The 22,367-nt window shown below is 41.2% G+C and overlaps 1 protein-coding gene across 1 annotated transcript; it reads left to right on the top strand.

The window, feature by feature from the left end:
* The first annotated feature begins 8,413 nt into the window (after positions 1-8,413).
* Positions 8,414-20,878, top strand: LOC120025329 (transcription factor E2F4-like). The gene is made up of 10 exons (XM_038969852.1): positions 8,414-8,549; positions 8,895-9,307; positions 12,885-12,994; positions 13,076-13,237; positions 13,457-13,565; positions 13,657-13,918; positions 14,062-14,187; positions 18,646-18,693; positions 19,003-19,047; positions 19,141-20,878. The coding sequence occupies exons 2-10, from the start codon at positions 9,164-9,166 to the stop codon at positions 19,254-19,256; spliced, it is 1,122 nt and encodes a 373-aa protein (XP_038825780.1). The 5' UTR covers positions 8,414-8,549; positions 8,895-9,163; the 3' UTR covers positions 19,257-20,878.
* The last annotated feature ends 1,489 nt before the right edge of the window (positions 20,879-22,367 follow it).

Genomic DNA, 22,367 nt, shown 5'->3' on the forward strand with positions numbered 1-22,367 from the left:
TACTGACACTATTTTTAAGAAAGGCCAACAGAGACTGTATTTCCTACGGTAATTGCACTTTTTTAATGTTGACCTAACCATCGTGGTTCTCTTTTATGAATCATTATTTGAGAGAATTTTGTCCTACTGCTGGAATATCAAGATTGCACCAAAAAATAGGTTAGGCAAGATAGTCAGGACTTGCGGAAAAAGCAAGGAGCAGCAACAGTAAAAACTCTCATCTTTCTACCTGGGCAGAGCTCTCCAGACTGCAAATGATATAGCGGTTGACTCTTCTCAACTACTCCACCCCGAATTCCAGCTCCTTCCCTCTGGCCGCAAGTACAGACTACCTAAGGTTAAAAAAAATAGACAGGGCCAAGTACTCTTTTATTCCGAATGCAATTCTGTAATTGAACAAAATGTTGAACTAATTGTACTTTAACATGTAGCCCATTTTTACATTTTATTATGAAAATCCACTTACCCAGCCTAGTTGCTTGTAAAAATCCTTTGCTATTTTTTTTAATTTAAATTTGTTTTGTTGTGTGATATGTTTTATGACTGCTGCAAAATGAATTGCCTCTCTGAGGACATTAACGTTTTCTGAACCTGAATAGTAATAACACTTCTTTGCAAATCATTGGAAAACCTCCCTGGTCTTTGTGGTTAAATCAGTAACACTTAATTTCATGGGGTCCTTATTACAGTGTAATTACATGTGTAATTACACTGTAAAAACCAATAGTGTAATAACAACATGTAACTGGTAGTAATTGCGGTCTGTAATTACAAAGGTGTAACAATGAATGCTTGTTACCATGCTTGTTACAAATGGGCAGGTTTCCACTAAATTCACAAACTTAATGTTTTGATCCTTCTCAGCTTCATCTGCTTCAGCAACAACTGTCCCAAAGGTTGTGACCCCTCGGGGATGCGCTGGGTGTCTGAGAGATTATGCTCAATAGGCTCTAATTACACTCAACAAAAATATAAACACAACCTGTAAAGTGTTGGTCCCATGTTTTTTGAGCTGAAATAAAAAACTTCCAGAAATGTTCCATACGCACAAAAAAAAGCTTCTTTCGCTCAAATGTTGTGCACAAATTTGTTTACATCCTTGTTAGTGAGAATTTCTCCTTAGCCAAGATAATTAATCTACCTGACAGGTGTGGCATATCAAGAAGCTGATTAAACAGCATGTTTGGACAATAAAAGGCCTCTTTAAAATGTGCAGTTTTGTCACACAACACAATGCCACAGATGTCTCAAGTTTTGAGGGAGCGTGCAATTGGCAAGCTGACTGCAGGAATATCCACCTGAGCTGTTGTCAGAGAATTTCATGTTAATTTCTCTACCAAAAGCTGCCTCCAATGTCGTTTTAGAGAATAATGGCAGTCGTTCTCACAACCGTAGACCACGTGTAACCATTCCGGGCCAGGACCTCCACATCCGGCTTACCACTGTAGTGTTGTCAGCAAACTTGATGATTGAGTTGGAGACACGCAGTCATGGGGAACAGGGAGTATAGGAGAGGTCTGAGCACGCACCTCTGTGGGGTCCCCGTGTTGAGGATCAGCATGGCGGGGTGTTGTTGCCTACCTTCACTACCTGGAGTCAACCCATCAGGAAGTCTAGGACCAAGTTGCAGGAGTTCAGACCCAGGGCCGCGAGCTTAGTGATGAGCTTGGAGGGCACTACGGTGTTGAAGGCTAAGCTATAGTCAATTAACAGCATTCTCACATAGGTATTCCTCTTGTCCAGGTGGGATAGGGCAGTGTGCAGTGCAATGGTGAATGCGTTGGATCTGTTGGGGCGGTATGCAAATTGTAGTGGGCCTAGGGTGTCGGGTAAGGTGGAGGTGATATGATCTTTAACTAACCTCTCAAAGCATTTCATGATGACAGAAGTCATTTAGTTAGAATACCTATGCTTTTTGGGGTACAGGAACAATGGTGGATATCTTGAAGCAAGTGGGGACAACAGACTGGGATAGGGGGAGATTGAATATGTCCGTAAACACTCCAGCCAGCTGGTCTACACATGCTCTGAGGACACGGCTTGGGATGCCGCACGGCTGTGGCACCCTGTTGCTGGCTTGAATCTGCAGAACATTGTCTCAGGGCTGCCATTGTGCAGTAGCAACTCATTAACCCCAATGCTCCTCAGATGTGGGGGACGTGGCTCTGGTCCCTAAATCTGTGTTCATAACCAAGTGGTAAGGTGCTAATTACTAGTTGTGAAGTTGTGAATACCGGTTGGATGCCTTCACATGCTTTGAACTCGTTGAGAAACGGCGATTGGTTAATGGCCAAAAAGCTCCATCAACCATAAACTAAAAATACAGCTATCATGCTTGTAAACAAATTATAGTGTTAAAAAACCATATTGATAGATTGCCTCTTGTGGTGAATACCACCTTCCCACTTGGTTATGAACGCAGTCAGCTGCAGGATTCAGATACCCTTATCATGAAAAAGATGGACTTTGGGGCATTTATTGTTACGGTGATAAACTACACTACAGGAGTGGTAAAGAACTCGGAAGGATTGCTATTATCGTAGCGGAAGATGAAAGATTCTTGGGAGTGAGGGATGTAAAGGGTGAAGGGCTGCATGAAGTACTGGCAGGAGCATGGCATCCTCTCAGGTCCCCGGATCTGTGTAGGGCACTGAGTATTTTTTTGTTTTGTTTTGTATGCTGTTTTCGGATTTTAGAGGGCATTATAAGTTTTGTTTTCCCATTTCCGTTTTGGGTTTGTTTTCTGAGTAAGCTTGACCCTAATCCAATACAACTTTTCAGGATGTAGTCCCCCTTAAAACTCCACCAAAGAAGAAGGTTGTGAATGCAGCATTATTTAAGGTAGACTCAGTGATGTGACATAGATGCAGAAAGTAAACAGCTTAGTGGATCAATTTCAGCAACAACTAAGAGCGTTGAAGCGTTAGGCTCAACTTCTTCACTGTTTTGGTCCCGTGGCTACCATGCTGTACACAGTCTAAAGCAAACCCATGCACATGCCAGATACTGTGTGTGACTGTGTGAGAGCAAAGTGTGGCATCTCTCTCTCAATATCTCCGGTGCAGCTCGTGGCAACATCATTTGGCTGAGTCTATCCTGAAGAAGGCATGGTGATGATGAAGCATTGGTGGTTTACCCAATAAATTACATGGAGCTTGTATGTAGAGCGTGCTGCTCTCTTTATTTATTTTTTATAGTTGAATCTACCTTTAACACTCATTCCCTCACTCACGCAAAGAGACAAACACTCAAAAGGGGGTTAACCAATTCAAATGAAAAGGAGTCACTCAAATAAGTAAATAAGATGTAAACCTAAATAGAGCACACTTTAGGAGTAATCAATATTTAAAGCACTTCTAAGTAAATAAATTCAAAATAAAGCACACATGAGGGAATAAAGAAAGTTACTAAATTAGAGTCATAGGCACACAGTTAGGGGAGACCAGGTTTGGCTGTCTCGGGGGTTGGTTGTCACAGTGCTTATACTCCCAATCTAGAGGTTGCTTTGTATGAATTCTTTAAAATAATGAATCCACCTGCTCGTCAATTCATGTCAGCGTGACAAAACATTGAGGTGAGGGAAAATCTATGTTTTTCATAGGTGAAAATTTTAATTATGGCCGTAACCATGAACAATTATGTTTGTTGAAAAGAGGAAGAGGATAACTATATTTCAAACCTATTTCCGAGTTGCTAGGTCAAGCCATGTGGTAACTAGCATCATAGTTAGCATTTTTGCTCAGTTAGGGATGGTTGTCACATTGAATTTGGCATTCAATGTCACTATCAACTCCATTATAACTATTTGGGGGGGTTGGTTGTCACAATCTAACCCATTATAACAACATTATTCGTGGACATTGCCATTGCCAGTATATAATAAATCCCGAGCTCCATTCTGGGCTTGTGCTATAAAGAGCTCCCTTCGTTGCCTCTCTCTCACACACATATTTTTTCTGTCACACAACTACACACGCAAACATGCTGTGCAAACACGCATTCACACACAAATTTACTCAAAATGTAATATGTTGTTCTCAATGAATAAAATGCTGAATTTTGTTAGGAATATTGTTTGATCAAAGAAAGGCTATTTCTAAGACTGTATGGTATAGGCTATAGCTTAAAACCTCTTAAGGATCGGACCCTTTTTTTCAATTTTCGCGTAAAATGACACAAATGACAAATCTAACTGCCTGTAGCTCAGGACCTGAAGCAAGGATATGCACATTCTTGATACCATTTGAAAGGAAACACTTCAAAGGTTGTGGAAATGTGAAATTAATGTCGGAGAATATAACACATTAGATCTGGTAAAAGATAATACAAAGAAAAATACATGCATATTTTTTGTTTTGTTCCATCATCTTTGAAATGCAAGTGAAAGGTCACAATGTATTATTCCATGTTAGGCGCAATTTAGATTTTTGCCACTAGATGAGAGCAGTGTATGTGCAAAGTTTCATACTGATCCAATGAACCATTGCATTTCTGTTCAAAATGTTGTATCATGACTGCCCAAATGGTTTATTAATACATTTTCAAGTTCATAATTGTGCATGGTATCAAACAATAGCATGGTATTATTTCACTGTAATATCTACTGTAAATAGGACAGTGCAGTTAGATTAACAAGAATTTAAGCTTTCTGCCCATTTCAGATATGTCTATGTCCTGGGAAATGTTTTTGTTACTTATAACATCATGCTAATCACATTAGCGCACGTTAGCTCAACCGTCCCTTGGGGGGGGGGGCACCAACCCCGTAGAGGTTAATTTCTTGTTACAAAAGGAATAAGCTACTAGCAACATTGTGACAACCAACCACATTCTGTGTGACATCCAACCCTGCTAATAACTCCATGTCAACCCAAGAACTTGGTCTTTCTATTAATGTTGAAAAGATTATTGTAAGGGATATTGGTGCCTGAAAATACACACAAGAGTAAAAAGTGTGACAACTGCAACCCCGGTCCCGGTCTCCCCTACAGCCTTGATAGTCTATACTGACTTGTGTTTGAACAAAACCTTTTGATTGGAGTAGTTTTCCAAGCAACAAATTGTGATAACTGTGCAAGGGGGTGAATCAGGGTGGCACTTTACCAGACTATCAAGTAGGTCCCAACATTAATACGGAATTTAACAATGTTCAAAATGTGTTGAATTTAAAAGATTCATTAAATGTATTGAACTTATTAGAAAACCTATTGACCTACACAAGTTTCTCACAAGATATGAAAATAATGCACCAGTGATTGGTATTTCTTGTAACTTTTTGAAGAAGCAACAGCATGGGAATTCCTGTCTGTGTGGTGGGTGCTTGTCCATCACTTTGTATAGCCAGTTAGCCAGTTCGCTCCACCTTATTCATGGTTTCCTCGTGCATAAAGGTGGTGGAATTATGAGGGAAATAAGTCAAGGTCAGAATATGGCTTATCTGTAGACACTTAATTTATTAGGTCTGCCACACCTTAATTTATTAGATCTCCACCTTGAAAGAAAAGCGGTGTGAACAGCATGCTATTTTCATGTTTAAGTTCAAGGTCAGAATATGCATATGGGGAAAGGTGCATAAAAAGAAATAACATTCAATTTATGGCTTGACTCAGGCCGGAATCAGGCCTTAGGTGCGCAATTAAAGGAATCTACACAAAAAAAGGAATCTACACAAAAAAATCTACATTTGTTAGTTTTTTTCTTTTCCTTTTGATTTGATTGATGCATTGACATGGACTCAGGACATTCAATGTTGATGTTTCTCTATAAATAATTGGAATTTTGAGAGTAAATAACTGAAACTGAAACTAGAAAAAATAAAACAGAGAAACTCAATTTGGGAAAAATCTAAACGGTATTGGGTAGAGGGTATGACATATTTTGTATGACAATTGGTGTGTTGTGTTCTTCTGTCTTGGAATATTAGTCACCCATCATCAGCTCCTACAAGATCATAGAAATCACATTCAGTCCTTTAACTCCCTCCCTCATACTCGCTCTCAAATTTTTCTCCTTCTTTATCTTCTGGCTCATTCTTATTTTATTGCGAGGAAGAGGCCCTCTCATTGTGTTGTTGTCTCTTTAGGATGGGGATGTGAGGTGGGAAATTCTAGTTTTGGTTTTGGAAGGAGAAGGGGGGGCATCTGGTTGGGTGTACTCTCCAGATACCCTTGTTCCCCCTTAGTCTCTCATCCTCTGTCCCATAGGGGCCAAATGCACTGTGGGTTGTCCTGGGCACCGTTAGCCTTTTGTCTGTCAAACAATGCCCCTGCCCCAACAGTGCAGGGACAGCACAGCGGCCTGGGCTTTCATGTTGTTCATTGTGCATTCATAGCATACGGCTGTCCCTGACCCCCAATGCACCCGTTTCCACACAACCAATGCATCAGGGGTTGTCTCTCCAATGTGACCCTCAGACCAGGGTTTAAATCATTTCGACCTTGGCTTGATCCAATACTCTGACCGTAAATGGTCCATGTTATGTGAACAACGTGGGTTCAATTCCCGCAAAGATCACATTTAAAAAAATATATATATATTATGCACTCTGTCATACATGTCGCTCTGGATAAAAAATAATCTGTTAAGTGGCATATAGTAAACTGAACTAAATAGTACCATAGTATTTTATTGTGCTGCTCCTGCATCTTGAAGCATTGCTACATTTTGGCCTCCATGCTGAATTGAGGTGAGGGGGATGCTACCCCAATTGACTGTCCCACTCCAGTCTTCTCTGTCTGGGCTGGGCCGCCTGGGAAGGCTTCTTTGTGGGTTTATAACCACGGTAGACAGAAATAGGTCAGGCTGTAATTTTGGAAGGGAGATGCCCCTTTTGGCCCCTCCCCACCTTGTGCCCCTTTGTGTTTGACCATCACACCTTTAGCCTCTGATCCAGTGGTAGGATGCAGAGGTATAGCACACACATGCACACTCACACACACAAAAACACACACATTTGAAATACTTTATTTGAATCCACAAAATACATTACAATCCATAGGCCACACTGTCAGTTAAAGTACAAGGCCAAGACTGTCACACACACACACACACACACACACACACACACACACACACACACACACACACACACACACACACACACACACACACACACACACACACACACACACACACACACACACACACACACACACACACACACACACTGAACATAATTGTAACCCCAATCCTAAAGCTTACCCCTATGCCTAAAATAGGCTTTTTCCTCATGGGGACCTGGGAAATATCCCCACGAGGGAGAATTTTCCTTGTTTTACTGTCCTTGTGGGGACTTTTGGAGATTTCTGGTATCCATGATTTCTGGTCATTTCAATCTTACACTTGGGTACTTTTTAAAAACACTGCACTTCAGTACAAGTGACTTTTTGTAGAATGTATGGAGAGCATTTTCACTAACCCTAACACTTTTCCTGACGTTAACCTAATTCTCCTAAACTGCTACGTTAATTCTCTTAACCTGTTACGGAAAAGTCGTAGCTGTATCGAAGTGGAATGTTTTTAGGGAATCTACTTACACATGAGTGACTCAAAGAGGGTAGGGGCTTTGCAAAGTAGTGGAAAAGAGTCCTTGACTTGTCAAAATTATTTCTGCTTTTAAACTTGTCTGTGGGTGTATGGTTTATTGTTCATTCTCTACATTGTTCCAAAAATGTGAATGTCATCTTGACATAGTTCTGAAAGACATTCTAATACCGTGTTTTATTCAAGACACTGGGTCAATATACACTGAGTGTACAAAACTCCCCCCCGTCTGGACATGGACTCTACCAGGTATCGAAAGCGTTCCACAGGGATGCTGGCCCATGTTGACTCCAATGCTTCCCACAGTTGTGTCAAGTTGACTGTATGTGTTTTGGGTGGTGGACAATTCTTGATACACACAGGAAACTGTTGAGCGTGAAAAACCCAGCAGGGTTGCTGTTCTTGACACAAACCGGTGTGCCTGGCACCTACTACCATAACCTGTTCAAAGGCACTTAAATATTTTGTCCTGCCCAGTCACCCTCTGAATGTCTCACATACACAATCCATGTCTCAATTGTCTCAGGGCTTAAAAAAACGTACTTAACCAATCTCCTCCCCTTCATCTACACTGATTGAAGTGAAATTAACAAGTGACATCAATAAGAGATCATAGCGTTCACCTGGATAGTCTATGTCATGGAAAGAGTCGGTGTCCTGCATGTTTTGTACACTCAGTGTATATTACAATATCGTTTCATTTTGCGCTGTATCGTGATACTCTTCTATGTGTGACGCTCCCTAGCGCTAACGTGATTTCATTGGCTATCTCCTGCGTCGCTCCATGCCCCGTTCGGTGTCAAATTCGCTGTACGCGATGACATTCGTGAACAGGAAGAAAAATGCATTGGTTCTGTTGGATGAAAGATGCAGTAGGAGGGAGTTTTTAAACTGCCTTTCGAATATTAGTTAAGTAAATGCCCTGAGTGATTGCTTGCTTACAATATATCGATGAAACAAACTCAATTTGAATAGCATTCCAACGCTGTTTTGAGGATAACTCATTGGTAAGTACATACGACCATTCATCAGGACACTCGTGACAGGAGATAGTTAGGTACTGTAGCTAGCTAACGTAGTTAGCTAACGTAACTATGGGTGGTTGGCCAATGAGTTGCCAAGCCAATCCAGTGGCGGAGGTCTAATCGAAACCGGTTTGCATTTACTGCTAACTTGGTATTTTGCACTCATACACAATCTGATCAAATCAAATTGGAGTAGGAACTCTAAGAGATATAGCTAGCTACTCTACTGTAGCTTCGTCTCCGTATGCAATGCATACAGCAGGTTATGGTACAGTGAGTAGTTAAGTATTTTTCGTTTCACTTTACCTTGGTGTCCTCACTTTGCAGACGCTTGAAACCATCCCAGCTTTCAGCCCGCCTCCAACGGCTCGAGCATAGGACCTCATTGCTGGGTGGCTGCTTACTGTGTTCTGGCTCACGGGGAGACGAACTGGACCGACCACTGACCCGGTGTCGGCACAGCCTTTCTAGGGTTGCAACTATCCCTGCGGTTGTACTGGACTAGGACGACCGAGGGCATAGGCCCAGTGCTTTACAGCATTTAGGGAAAACTCCCATTCACTAACGTTATATCGTCCAACCGATTCAGACTGGTTATGGCGCTGGAGGTGAGCCGAACCGAGCTGGAAGGTTCCGATGCTCCCCAGTCTCAGAGACACGAGAGGAGCCTCGGACTTCTCACCACGAAGTTCGTTACTTTGCTGCAGGAAGCGGAGGACGGGGTGCTCGATCTTAAAGTAGTGAGTTATGGGCTGCATCTCTTTTGACTGTCTGACTGTGTGAGAATGGTTAGCCATGGTTTGTTTATGTTTTAGTATAATCGCAGTCTTCAATTTTATAACCTATATAAGTCTAAGCACTGCCTTGTTTGATTGATATTGATTGCTACATTGTGTTGTAACAGATGTGCAACAAACTCCGAGGAGATGGATGTGGAATATGACATGCACTCAGACACCCACACCAGGGTTTCCACTAGAAAAATGTGTCCGGGAAGATTTTAATTACAATGTAATAGGTGTTGACTAACACTAATGCTTAAAGGGATACTTCGGTATTTTGACAATGAGGCCCTTTATCTACTTCCCCAGAGTCAGATGAACTCGTGGATAACATTTGTATGTCACTGTGTCCAGTATGAAGGAAGTTGGAGGAAGTTGGAGGTAGTTTTGTGTTAGCGCAATGACAGGAAGTCTATGGTATCTGCTAGCATGCTAGCAGATACCATAGACTTCCAGTGTTTATGCTAACGCTAGTTAGCAAATGTGCTAGCACTAGTTATCACTAGCAGTGTGTCAGCAATGTCTCTGCTTGCAGTTAAGTAAGCTACTTAACTGCAAGCAGAGACATTCAAATGGTATCCACGAGTTCAACTGACTGTGGGGAAGTAGATAAAGGGCCTCATTGCCAAAATCCCGAAGTCTCTCAATAAATGGCAAATGCAAGGCATACTTCAATTATCAGTTGAGAAATAAAGCAATAGTAGCTATTTTTAATCATGACCATCAAAACCGTTTTTAACATGTGATTGCATTTAGAATTGTTGCCCAATGACACTCCAGAAGCATCGAGCTGAGGATCTGCAGCAGCAGCTCTAGCGCTGTTTGACAATTGATATTCTGTTAAAAATTGGCTCTGTATGCTGTGCACGTGTAATAAATAAGATACATGGCGACTAACGAAAATACACACCCCCCAATTTAATTACACAACATTTTGTCAATTGAAGCTGCACTATGCAGAAATCAATACCCCGTTTCCTGGTTGCAAAAACTGAAATTAGGCAAACAATTAGAATTTATGTGACAAAACAAGAAAGTACCGTGTGGGGAATCATTCTGCCATCTAAACAGCTATGATATATATACACTGCTCAAAAAAATAAAGGGAACACTTAAACAACACAATGTAACTCCAAGTCAATCACACTTCTGTGAAATCAAACTGTCCACTTAGGAAGCAATACTGTTTGACAATAAATTTTACATGGTGTTGTGCAAATGGAATAGACAAAAGGTGGAAATTATAGGCAATTAGCAAGACACCCCCAATAAAGGAGTGGTTCTGCAGGTGGTGACCACAGACCACTTCTCAGTTCCTATGCTTCCTGGCTGATGTTTTGGTCACTTTTGAATGCTGGCGGTGCTTTCACTCTAGTGGTAGCATGAGACGGAGTCTACAACCCACACAAGTGGCTCAGGTAGTGCAGCTCATCCAGGATGGAACATCAATGCGAGCTGTGGCAAGAAGGTTTGCTGTGTCTGTCAGCGTAGTGTCCAGAGCATGGAGGCGCTACCAGGAGACAGGCCAGTACATCAGGAGACGTGGAGGAGGCCGTAGGAGGGCAACAACCCAGCAGCAGGACCGCTACCTCCGCCTTTGAGCAGGAGGAGCACTGCCAGAGCCCTGCAAAATGACCTCCAGCAGGCCACAAATGTGCATGTGTCTGTTTCTGACCGTTTGAGCAGACTCCATGAGGGTGGTATGAGGGCCCGACGTCCACAGGTGGGGGTTGTGCTTACAGCCCAACACCGTGCAGGACGTTTGGCATTTGCCAGAGAACACCAAGATTGGCAAATTCGCCACTGGCGCCCTGTGCTCTTCACAGATGAAAGCAGGTTCACACTGAGCACGTGACAGATGTGACAGAGTCTGGAGACGCCGTGGAGAACGTTCTGCTGCCTGCAACATCCTCCAGCATGACCGGTTTGGCGGTGGGTCAGTCATGGTGTGGGGTGGCATTTCTTTGGGGGGCCGCACAGCCCTCCATGTGCTCGCCAGAGGTAGCCTGACTGCCATTAGGTACCGAGATGAGATCCTCAGACCCCTTGTGAGACCATATGCTGGTGCGGTTGGCCCTGGGTTCCTCCTAATGCAAGACAATGCTAGACCTCATGTGGCTGGAGTGTGTCAGCAGTTCCTGCAAGAGGAAGGCATTGATGCTATGGACTGGCCCGCCCGTTCCCCAGACCTGAATCCAATTGAGCACATCTGGGACATCATGTCTCGCTCCATCCACCAACGCCACGTTGCACCACAGACTGTCCAAGAGTTGGTGGATGCTTTAGTCCAGGTCTGGGAGGAGATGCCTCAGGAGACCATCCGCCACCTCATGAGGAGCATGCCCAGGCGTTGTAGGGAGGTCATACAGGCACGTGGAGGCCACACACACTACTGAGCCTCATTTTGACTTGTTTTAAGGACATTACATCAAAGTTGGATCAGCCTGTAGTGTGGTTTTCCACTTTAATTTTGAGACTCCAAATCCAGACTTCCATGGGTTGATAAATTTGATTTCCATTGATAATTTTTGTGTGATTTTGTTGTCAGCACATTCAACTATGTAAAGAAAAAAGTATTTAATAAGAATATTTCATTCATTCAGATCTAGGATGTGTTATTTTAGTGCTCCCTTTATTTTTTTGAGCAGTGTATTTTCCATAATCCAAAATATTGTATTTTCAGCAGTTTGAAGCTGGTGTACAAAACTGAAAGTTAAAAAGGCAAAAACGAAACTTAAGAACAGGAAGCATAGAAATAGAGCACATAGAACAGATCTACCGCTTCTTAAACTTGCTTTCAATAATGACCGATCTGTAACTCACATTTCTATGTGAATTTGGTCGTCGCCCAAAAGTTACATATTGCAGCTTTAGCCTATAGACCAATACGCATGACAGTCAAATGTATTTCCATCAACGAATAAAAATGATTTGTAATTTTATTCTCACGGTCAAATTGACTAGCAACAATTTTATTTTTTGTCTTTTAATTTTTTTATTGGCCAAAAGCCAGCAATTACACATGCACTGTGATCGTGATGATTTATACTCTAAAATAGAAGCTTAAACTCTAATATAAAACTAAGTGTAAAACTGTTACATTATCTAGGTTAATGTCAGTAAGGAGTTCGAGGAATAAAAGAGGGTAAAACACAGAAAGAGTGTGTGTGTAAAAGAGACAAGCTGTGTCTCATCGCTCAGCGGGTAGCTGTGTCACAGTCTGTCATTATTGTCCGCATTGTTTAGTCCCCCCTCTGATAGGCTCATAGGGTTGTGACCTCTCCTATTATTGGCTACCAGGGCTATGACCCATCCAGTGATTGGTTGACAGGCCCCTGTCTCACAGGCTCTGACCTTTTGTGATTTGTTATTAAACCCCACGCTGGATATGCATTTCCCTTTAAGGAAAATAGCCTTGGTAGGGATTTGAGTGCTTGCATTTTAAAATCATTCATTAAGTTATTTTGCTTCTGATGAGAGAGGGTGTACTTTGACAGTTGTGTTGTGAGTAATGTCGTTTTTTCTGCTCTTGTAGGCAGCAGACACCCTGGCCGTCAGACAGAAGAGGCGCATCTATGACATCACCAATGTACTGGAGGGCATCGGCCTGATCGAGAAGAAGTCCAAGAATAGTATTCAGTGGAAGTGAGTGTACGGTCGCGGGCTTGTATGTGTATAGGTATGCACACAGTATGTGCTTACATTTCTGTACACTATCTGTCTAAGGGGAGTTGGGCCAGGCTGTAACTCAAGGGAGATTGGTGACCGGCTGATTGACCTGAAGTTGGAGCTTGAAGATCTGGATATGAGGGAAAGTGAGCTGGACCAGCAGAGGGTGTGGGTCCAACAAAGCATCAAGAACGTGACCGAGGACACACACAATAGCCCATATCCTTACTATGTACCCACATTCTCATACCTACACCAACATCTAAATTGTTACCCTAACCTTACATAGGTATCCATGACAGTCCACACCAGTAGAAAAGTATAGAAAAAGAGCTGCAGCTCTGTCTTGTCTGTACAATAGCAGAGGATACACTTGCCAGCATTAACACTGTTATAATACTCTGTTAAGGTGTGTGTCTGACCTTAACTCTGACCAACTCTAGCCTATGTTAATCATGAGGACATCTGCAGTTGCTTCAAAGGTGATACCCTCTTGGCGGTGCGTGCTCCCTCTGGTACGCAGCTGGAGGTGCCCATACCTGAAGCTGTAAGTTAGTTTTGTTTCTGCCTCCTCCCCTCCTAGTCAGAGTCAGTCTTCTCAGGGTGAAAAGTAAGTGTGTGTTTGTCTCCACTTTTAGGTTCAAAGCGGTCAGAGGACGTATCAGATCCATCTGAAGAGCGCTGCTGGGCCCATTGATGTTCTGCTCATCAACAAGGACCCAGTTAACTCAACCCCCGTGGTGCTGCCAGTCCCGCCCCCTGAGGAAATGCTGCAGAACACCAAGTCTGCTGCAGCCTCTGCAGACACAACCACTAACACACCCACTCACACATTTGTTAAGACCACCCAGAGTCTGGCCACCAGCAAGCCTAAAGCACATACAGCAGCTAAGCCACCAGGTAACCTCACTGTTATATCTCTCATGGTCTATGAAAATGTTTTGTCTGCTAAACTCTCAATACAATATCATTGAATTGTCCCATGTCTACATCTGTATACATATCTCTTTCTCTCTCTATCTCTACCTCTACCTACCTACCAGACACCTCCAGCACTGAAAAACCTGCTCAGCAACCACCATCATTGGACACCCGATCCCTCCAGTCTTCTGCTTCATTGGACAACAACTTGACTGTCTTTGAACCAATCAAATCCGATTCATCTGACTGTGAGTTAGAATTCAATTTGATATGAATATGACTTAAGTTTTTATGCATGTTGGCTTTCTCCTGCCCCTCCCGCCGTGCTACTTCATGATCAAACAATTAGCTTAGAATGCCGTTAGATAATTTATCTCTAAGTTTTAGGTTGTTTTTGAATAACCTTAAAACATGATAGGGCTAAGGTAATAATGAAAGAGGTAGAACAAACAATAACAAGATAGAAAAAATCTAATAAGTAGTTTGTACAAACCTTACAGTTGAAGAAAGCTTAGTCTATTATAAAATAATGCATGCAACCCTCCCTATTTCTGTTGTGAACCAAACGGCTAAAATCCAAATCCCACTAATTTAAAATAGCCTATCAAAAGCATGAAGTTAAAATTATGAATACAATTAACCAAATAGGCTATTCTAATGAAGTGTTTAAAGTCCTAAAGTTGCAGCTTTCAAATGCGAACATCTGTGAAAGGCAGTCTATAGGCGATTCTCTATCACAGCTTTATTTTAAATAACAAATGTTATAGGCAACAAGAAGTCAAATTGAGGAAACAATATCAAGATGGAAAAATGTAATGATGTCAAAAGAACTTACAGCTGATCAAAGCTTATGAAAGAAATGATGTGTAGAGTAGGCCAATTTCCATAGCCTATAATTAGCAATGTAGTCTACAACCTACCTATACAACATATAGAAAGAAATCTAGGCCTAATAAGGGAGGAAGATTAGGCAAAAAATGTGTATCATTTAATAATTATCCAGTTATGGGGACAGCGGAGTTGCATGCTCTGCAGCTGAGCCCTTGATAATTTACAACCCATCACACGACACACAGCCAGCGAGGATCCTTGACTGTCACTTGCACTTTGGCACACAGACTAAGGCTCGGCGATATCAAATTAATTAGATAAATTAGAATTTATGTTTTTGCACGATATTTCTAATGCCTGTATCGCGGAATATTTTTTTTGAGTGTGTATGTTCGCTTGTTCTCATGTCTTTTTGGGGTCGTCTCCTTCGTTCCTTCTGTCCTGTGTGCACCTTCCCATTTACACCAGAGATCTATATATAATGACAAGATTCTCATGTCTCTGCCCTAACAATGGGGGGAGTCGTCCCAAAGGTGGGAAGGCATGCGACAAGCTTACCTCCAAAATAAGCCCATAGAAACGCATTGGGCTTATTTTGGACAGATTTTTGCGAGAAACATTTGTGAAACCTCTCACTCTGCCTCTTCCTCTCTATTTACACACTCACACCAAGCCCCTCCCCCCTCCCCCTGCCACTCAGAACATCAAAGATGAGAGATCACTTCTTCCTCTCAGACAAACATGTTTCAACTCGTTATTTGAATTTTGATCCAACAGAATCGGTCATATGGAGACTGAAACACATTGAGACATTATTTTACTGTAATAGAGGAAGTTAACCTTTCTAAATGATACCCTTTTTATCTCTCAACTCCTCGAGTTGCTCACAGAGCGGACAGTACTAAAACAGGAGTTTCAATGAACATTGGTTCTGGAAAATGAATGCTCAGTTTGTCACGCACGCATTGCGGTACCACGTACAGCTAGCAGCATTTTAGTCAAAGATTGTTCTGCTAGCTGTCTAATTTGTTTGAGACCTGTGTTAATGTTCTATAAATGCCTGCTACAAGAAGTTAGTCATTATTAGTGAAAGTGCATTATACATGGTTCTGGTAAAATTTGTTACAAAAAGGCAATTTTCATAGACTGACTTGAAAGCCAGATCAGTGATTATTGCAAAAAAGCAGGTTAAACTATTTAGATTAAATTATTATTGGGTTTTATGGTTGTGGAAGGTGTATTTTTAGACTAGGTATAATTTCACAAGACCTGAATCCATTTGTTTATTGCTGACTAGTTGAAATGCAGTGTATTTGCCCTTTAATTGTACAACAAAGCTTATTTAGTGAAAACATCAACAACAAAAAATCTAGAAATATATATATATATTGTGAATCGCCCATAGGTTTGAAAGAATCGAGAGATGATTTTTAGGCCATGTCGCCCAGACCTAATACCGGCACACACCAGGAATACACTACTAAAATAGATTTGGCTCCAATGTATATCTTATCATGATTCCTCTCGCTAGTGGTCCTTTTTAGCAGTCTTTTTTTTTTAAAGGATTTTTTTACCTTTAAAAATATATATATATATATATATTTTAAATACACTTGTGGGGTTGGCCATTAGGGGGCGATACCATCGTACATTACAATGTTTTATGGGTACTTAATCGCGATAAGACAAAGGTTGACCGCCCAACCATAAGCAGGAATGTGATGGAGGGAGATAAACCTTGGCACTGGGCTAGAATTCCAACGGTCTCTCTCTCACACGTACCAGTCAAGTTTGGACACACCTCTTCATTCAAGGGTTTTTCTTTATTTTTACTATTTTCTATATTGTAGAATAATACTGAAGACATCAAAACTATGAAATAACACATATGGAATCATGTTATATCCAAAAAAAAACTGTTAAACAAATCAAAATATATTTTATATTTGAGATTTTTCAAAGTAGCCACACTTTGCCTTGACAGCTTTGCACACCCTTGGCATTATCTCAACCAGCTTCATTAGGCAGTCACCTGGAATGCATTTCAATTAACAGGTCTGCCTTCTTAAAAGTGAATTTGTGGAATTTCATCCCTTCCTAATGCTTTTGATCCAATCAGTTGTTGTGACAAGTTAGGCGTATATAGAAGATAGCCCTATTTGGTAAAAGACCAAGTCCATATTATGGCAAGAACAGCTCAAATAAACAGAGAAACGATAGTCCATCATTACTTTAAGACATGAAGGTCAGTCAATCCGGAAAATGTCAATTTCTTCAAGTGCAATCGCAAAAACCATCAAGCGCTATGATGAAACTGGCTCTCATGAGGACCGCCACAGGAAAGGAAGACCCAGAGTTACCTCTGCTGCAAGATGGGCTCCCGAGCGGCGCAGCGGTCTAAGGCACTGCATCTCACTGCTAGAGGCGTCACTATAGACACTTTGGTTCGAATCCAGGCTGTATCACAACCGGCTGTGATTGGGAGTCCCATAGGGCGGCGCACAATTGGCCCAGCATCGTCCGGGTTTGGCCAGTGTAGACTGTCATTGTAAATAAGAATTTGTCGTTAAGTAACTTGCTTAGTTAAATAAAGGTTAAATAACTCTAATGAACTTACCTTTTGTTTTAACTGCACCTCAGATTGCAGCCCAAATATATGCTTCACAGAGTTCAAGTAACAGACACATCTCTACATCAACTGTTCAGAGGAGACTGTGTGAATCAGGCCTTCATGGTCGATTTGCTGCAAAGAAACCACTAAAGGACACCAATAAGAGGAATAGACTTGCTTGGGCCAAGAAACATGAGCAATGGACATTAGACCTGTGGAAATATGTCCTTTGCTATGATGAGTCCAAATTTTGAGATTTTTGGTTCTTACTGTGTCTTTGTGAGATGCAGAGTAGGTGAATGGATGATCTCCTCATTTGTGTGGTTCCCGAAGCATGGAGGAGGTGGTGTGGGGGTGTTTGCTGGTGACACTGTCAGTGATTTTATTTAGAATTCAAACCACACTTAACCAGCATGGCTACCACAGCATTCTGCAGCGATACGCCATCCCATCTGTTTTGCGCTTAGTGGGACTATCATTTGTTTTTCAACCGGACAATGAACCAACACACCTCCAGGCTGTGTAAGGGCTATTTGACCAAGAAGGAGAGTGATGGAGTGCTGCATCAGATGACATGGCCTCCACAATGTCCCGACGTCAACCCAACTGAGATGGTTTGGGATGAGTTGGACTGCAGAGTGAAGGAAAAGCAGCCAGCAAGTGCTCAGCATATGTGAGAACTACTTCAAGACTGTTAGAAAAGCATTCCAGGTGAGGCAGGTTGAGAGAATGCCAAGAGTGTGCAAAGCTGTCATCAAGGCAAAGGGTGGCTACTTTGAAGAATCTCAAATATAAAATATATTTGGATTTGTTTAACACTTTTTTGGTTACTACATGATTCCATATGTGTCATTTCATAGTTTGTCTTCACTTTTATTCTACAATGTAGAAAATAGTTTTAAAAAAATAAATAAAATGAAATGCAACTTGAATGAGTAGGTGTGTCCAAATTGTGGACTGGTACTGTGCGTACATTGTTTATCTGTTTAGTAAGCACACACTTCCGACCACAGAGTTTTAAAAGTTTTTTTTAAACATTAAAACCCTGGCTATGCCCAATGCACTGTAACACAGGAAGCATCTGTGTGGCAACAAATGATGTACAATGCCTGCCTGCTATAGAAATGTGTGTGTGTGCAAGCTGTTTTATTTTTGGTTGTTTAATAAATGTACACAGGAAAACGGTGTGTAACTTGGCTCTGCCTTATAAAAACAACCTCTAATGTACTTGTATGGTGTCTATATTGTGCCTTGTGTTTTTCAGTGCTGGATTTCCCCAAATACTTTTCTGACATGTTTGACCCCGCTAAAGGTACTGTGTTTGACCCCGTGTGCATGTGTATCATGTTTTAAACTTTATTTAAATGTATCCGAACAGACCCTTGAACTTAATTTCCTCAAATAAAACGCATGATAAACTATGACTTTGTGTACAGGAGACACTCTCTCACCTCTCTGTCTGTCTGTCTGTGTGTGTGTGTGTGTGTGTGTGTGTGTGTGTGTGTGTGTGTGTGTGTGTGTGTGTGTGTGTGTGTGTGTGTGTGTGTGTGTGTGTGTGTGTGTGTGTGTGTGTGTGTGTGTGTGTGTGTGTGTGTGTGTGTGTGTGTGTGTGTGTGTGTAGAGATGGTGAGTGCAGATCTACTAGAGGAACTTATGGCTTCAGAAGGTAAGAGTCTAAAATGGATTATGTTATAAACACCTTTACTTTGACTTGATGATTCCAGTTATTCATGTTTATATCCCACTTTCTCTCTACCAGTGTTCTCTCCACTCCTCCGCCTTTCTCCTCCCCCGGGTGACCATGACTACATCTATAACCTGGATGAGAGCGAGGGCCTCTGCGACCTCTTCGACGTCTCCATCCTCAACCTTTGACCTATGAACCCTGCCACAAGGCTCACATGAAGAGGCCCTTTTTAAAAAAAGCTAAGAACACTTTTTTAAAACAATTTTTTGAGTACTAACAAACAGGTCTATTTTTGGAGTCTTGTAATATAAGCTGAATTGATGAACAAACAGTTTTTGATAATTTTCATACTCTTTATTTTTGTTGCGTCCCCTTTGTTGATGTTTGAACAGGGAGATGATGCAATTTACCCTGGAGAGCATCCCTCCCCTACAGGAATTATAAGCTTTAATGATGTCATGGAATATATTTTTTGATCTGTGCTACTTAAGTAACAGTGGATGTGTTTTTAAAAGTTGAGTTGTGCTCCATTTGGACCGAGTAAAGATGGGTTGAGGTGAAGATAGCAACCCATTCATTTCCTCAAGGCAAAATCAACCACTACACCTAGGTACTTATGTACATCTGAAACGGTTGGATAGTAAGCAATATAGTGAAAATTACATCTAGTCTTTTAGAGGGCAAGGTAGAGCTATTACCATATTGCAGACCTATTTGATCCTTTCAGATCTACATGGTGACTTAGGGTAGGGAGGGATAGGTGCTGTGAGGAGCTGCATTGTTTGTATTCTCCTGTCAATGGGCTGTGAGGAGTGCAGCTACTCCATTGCCCACATAGTGGTGCTAGAGTCACAGCAGGAAGAGAAAATCAGCTCCCTCACCTGCTGCAACCTAGTCTCCTATGAGTCAGGTACACAAGACCAGCCACAACACCACAATATACTGACAACATGTAAATCCATTCAAAGCCTTTACCAGTCCTAATCTTTTGACACTATTGTTGAGGCTTACAGTTCTCTTCAGTTGCTGGTGCATTTTATATATTGTCTGTTTCTCCCTCAGTGTATGCGTGTGCATGTGGAGCACATTTTTTGTGTTTGTAATTTTCACAAGTCTCAACTCTGAATTCTATTGTAAAATGCTCTTTATTTTGGTGTATTTTTTATAGTGAACTGACACTGTCAAGGACAGTACATACATATTTTGTCTATCTCTGTTTTTTTACATCCGGATCCAGATTCAACTATGATGATATGTGTTCGTTCAGCAGTAAATATTTTTCAAATTTAGTGTCAAATCTGCTGTTTCATTTGTATTGTTTGGTTTTATTGCATATTTATGTTTGTAACCTGCTCATGTTCTGACGTAAGTTCACATCGGGGCAAATTGGAACCAGAAATGGGCATGGGAATTTTGTCACCCCTGCCTATCAGTTCGGGACCGTATATTTTTGGTCAGTGTCTGTGAAATGGGATTGCAGCAAATAAGCAAAATTATTGTGGGAGATAAATTAAAATGGAGAGGCTGAACTATTCTGCAGGTGATATATTGGTTGTATACATAAATGTGCTTAACCTTTTTCTATTATCAGGCATATACTAATTGTAACCCCTATCTCTACAATGTATAAGTTTCAGATTGACACTCACACACCCATCTTTGTTATCATATGTGCAAACAACCTCAGCGTGTAGCCACAAATCCACTGAGTAAACCTGCCTATGTTTTTATAGGCTAAGTGAGGCTCAGAGGATATTTGTTTTAAAAATGGGCAGTCACTCCTGATTACCTGTATGAATTAAAAATAATATATGAAAACTTTTTAGAATTTTGTCTTTCTTTTTTTGCATCACACATTACACACTTTTGTCTACTTAGTTGATACCACGAGGAGCATAATATTATGTTATGTTGCTGGCAAGTGGTCAGTAGCTTCCAAACAGGCTGAGGCAATTTAGATTGAGTCAAGGATACAACCTTGGAGTTCAGTGGTATAAAAATTATTTAAAGTAGAATTTAAGTTGGGTTTTTTGACAACTTTTACTTCACTACATTTCTAAAGAAAGTAATGTACTTTTGGTCCATACATTTTCCCTGACACCCAAAAGTACTCATTACATTGTGAATGCTTAGCAGAACAGAAAAACTGTCAAATTCACTCACTTATCAAGAGAACATCCTGGTCATCCCTACTGCCTCTGATCTGGCACACTGGTCTGTGCTGCTGGCTATTTGTACATTTTTTAAAACACTAAAATTGTGCCTTCTGGTTTCCTTAATATAAGCAATTTGAAATGATATATACTTTTACTTTTGATACTTAAGTATATTTTAGCAATTACATTTACTTTTGATACTTAAGTATATTTAAAACTAAATACTTTTAGACCTTTACTCAAGTATTTTACTGGATCATTCACTTTTACTTGAGTCATTTTCTATTAAGGTATCTCTACTTTTACTCAAGAATGACAATAGGGTACTTTTTTTTACCACTGTTGGTAACTAATTCAACTAATTCATGACCCGCTCAATTCTCAGAGTTGTGAGTGACTGCTTGCTAAATTCTTTAGGGCTATCTGACTGAAGGTGACAGACTGACATTTGAGCTTGGCTGAAGCAGTTTAGCTAAAGTAGCGGAGCTGTTTCACAATTGAAGAAATTAAACAAGTGTTTTTGGCCGCCTGCCAATCATGATGTAGTGGTGGTACAGAGGGTAGTGTATATGGCCCAGTACATCACTGGGGCCGAGCTCCCTGCCAGGCCCTAAAAATTGTCAAAGACTCCAGCCACCCAAGTCAGACTGTTCTCTCTGCTACCACATGGCAAGCGGTACCGGATCACAAAGTCTGAGACCAAAAGGCTCCTGAAAAGCCTCTACCCCCAAGCCATGAGACTGCTGAACAGTTAATCAAATGGCTACCCGGACTATTTACATTGACCCCCTGTTTTTTGCACTGACTATCTTTCACTGACTCTATGCACACTCATACTCTACTCACACATACTACACTTACATTCCAACACACATACACACACACACACACACATGCATATTGACTCCACACACACGTTCACACAGACAAACTTTCACACTTTTCACATACCCTGTTGCTACTCTGTTTATTATCTGTCCTGATTGCCTAGTCACTTTAAGCCCAACCCACATGTACATAATACATACATACATAAATTACCTCAACTACCTCGTACCCCTGCACATTGAATCGGTACCGGTACTCCTTGCACAGTATTTAGCCTCGTTATTGTTATTTTATTGCGTTACTATAAACTTTTTT

This window comes from Salvelinus namaycush, chromosome 30 (genome assembly GCF_016432855.1).
Source record: "Salvelinus namaycush isolate Seneca chromosome 30, SaNama_1.0, whole genome shotgun sequence".
In the NCBI taxonomy this organism is placed as follows: Eukaryota; Metazoa; Chordata; class Actinopteri; order Salmoniformes; family Salmonidae; genus Salvelinus; species Salvelinus namaycush.

Bases quoted from the DNA above. Each gene is read 5' to 3' on its own strand.
- LOC120025329 (XM_038969852.1), top strand. From the start codon at position 9,164: ATGGCGCTGGAGGTGAGCCGAACCGAGCTGGAAGGTTCCGATGCTCCC. The intron at 9,308-12,884 runs GTGAGTTATGGG...CTGCTCTTGTAG, and splicing joins GGGTGCTCGATCTTAAAGTA to GCAGCAGACACCCTGGCCGT. The intron at 14,188-18,645 runs GTGAGTTAGAAT...TGTGTTTTTCAG, and splicing joins CAAATCCGATTCATCTGACT to TGCTGGATTTCCCCAAATAC.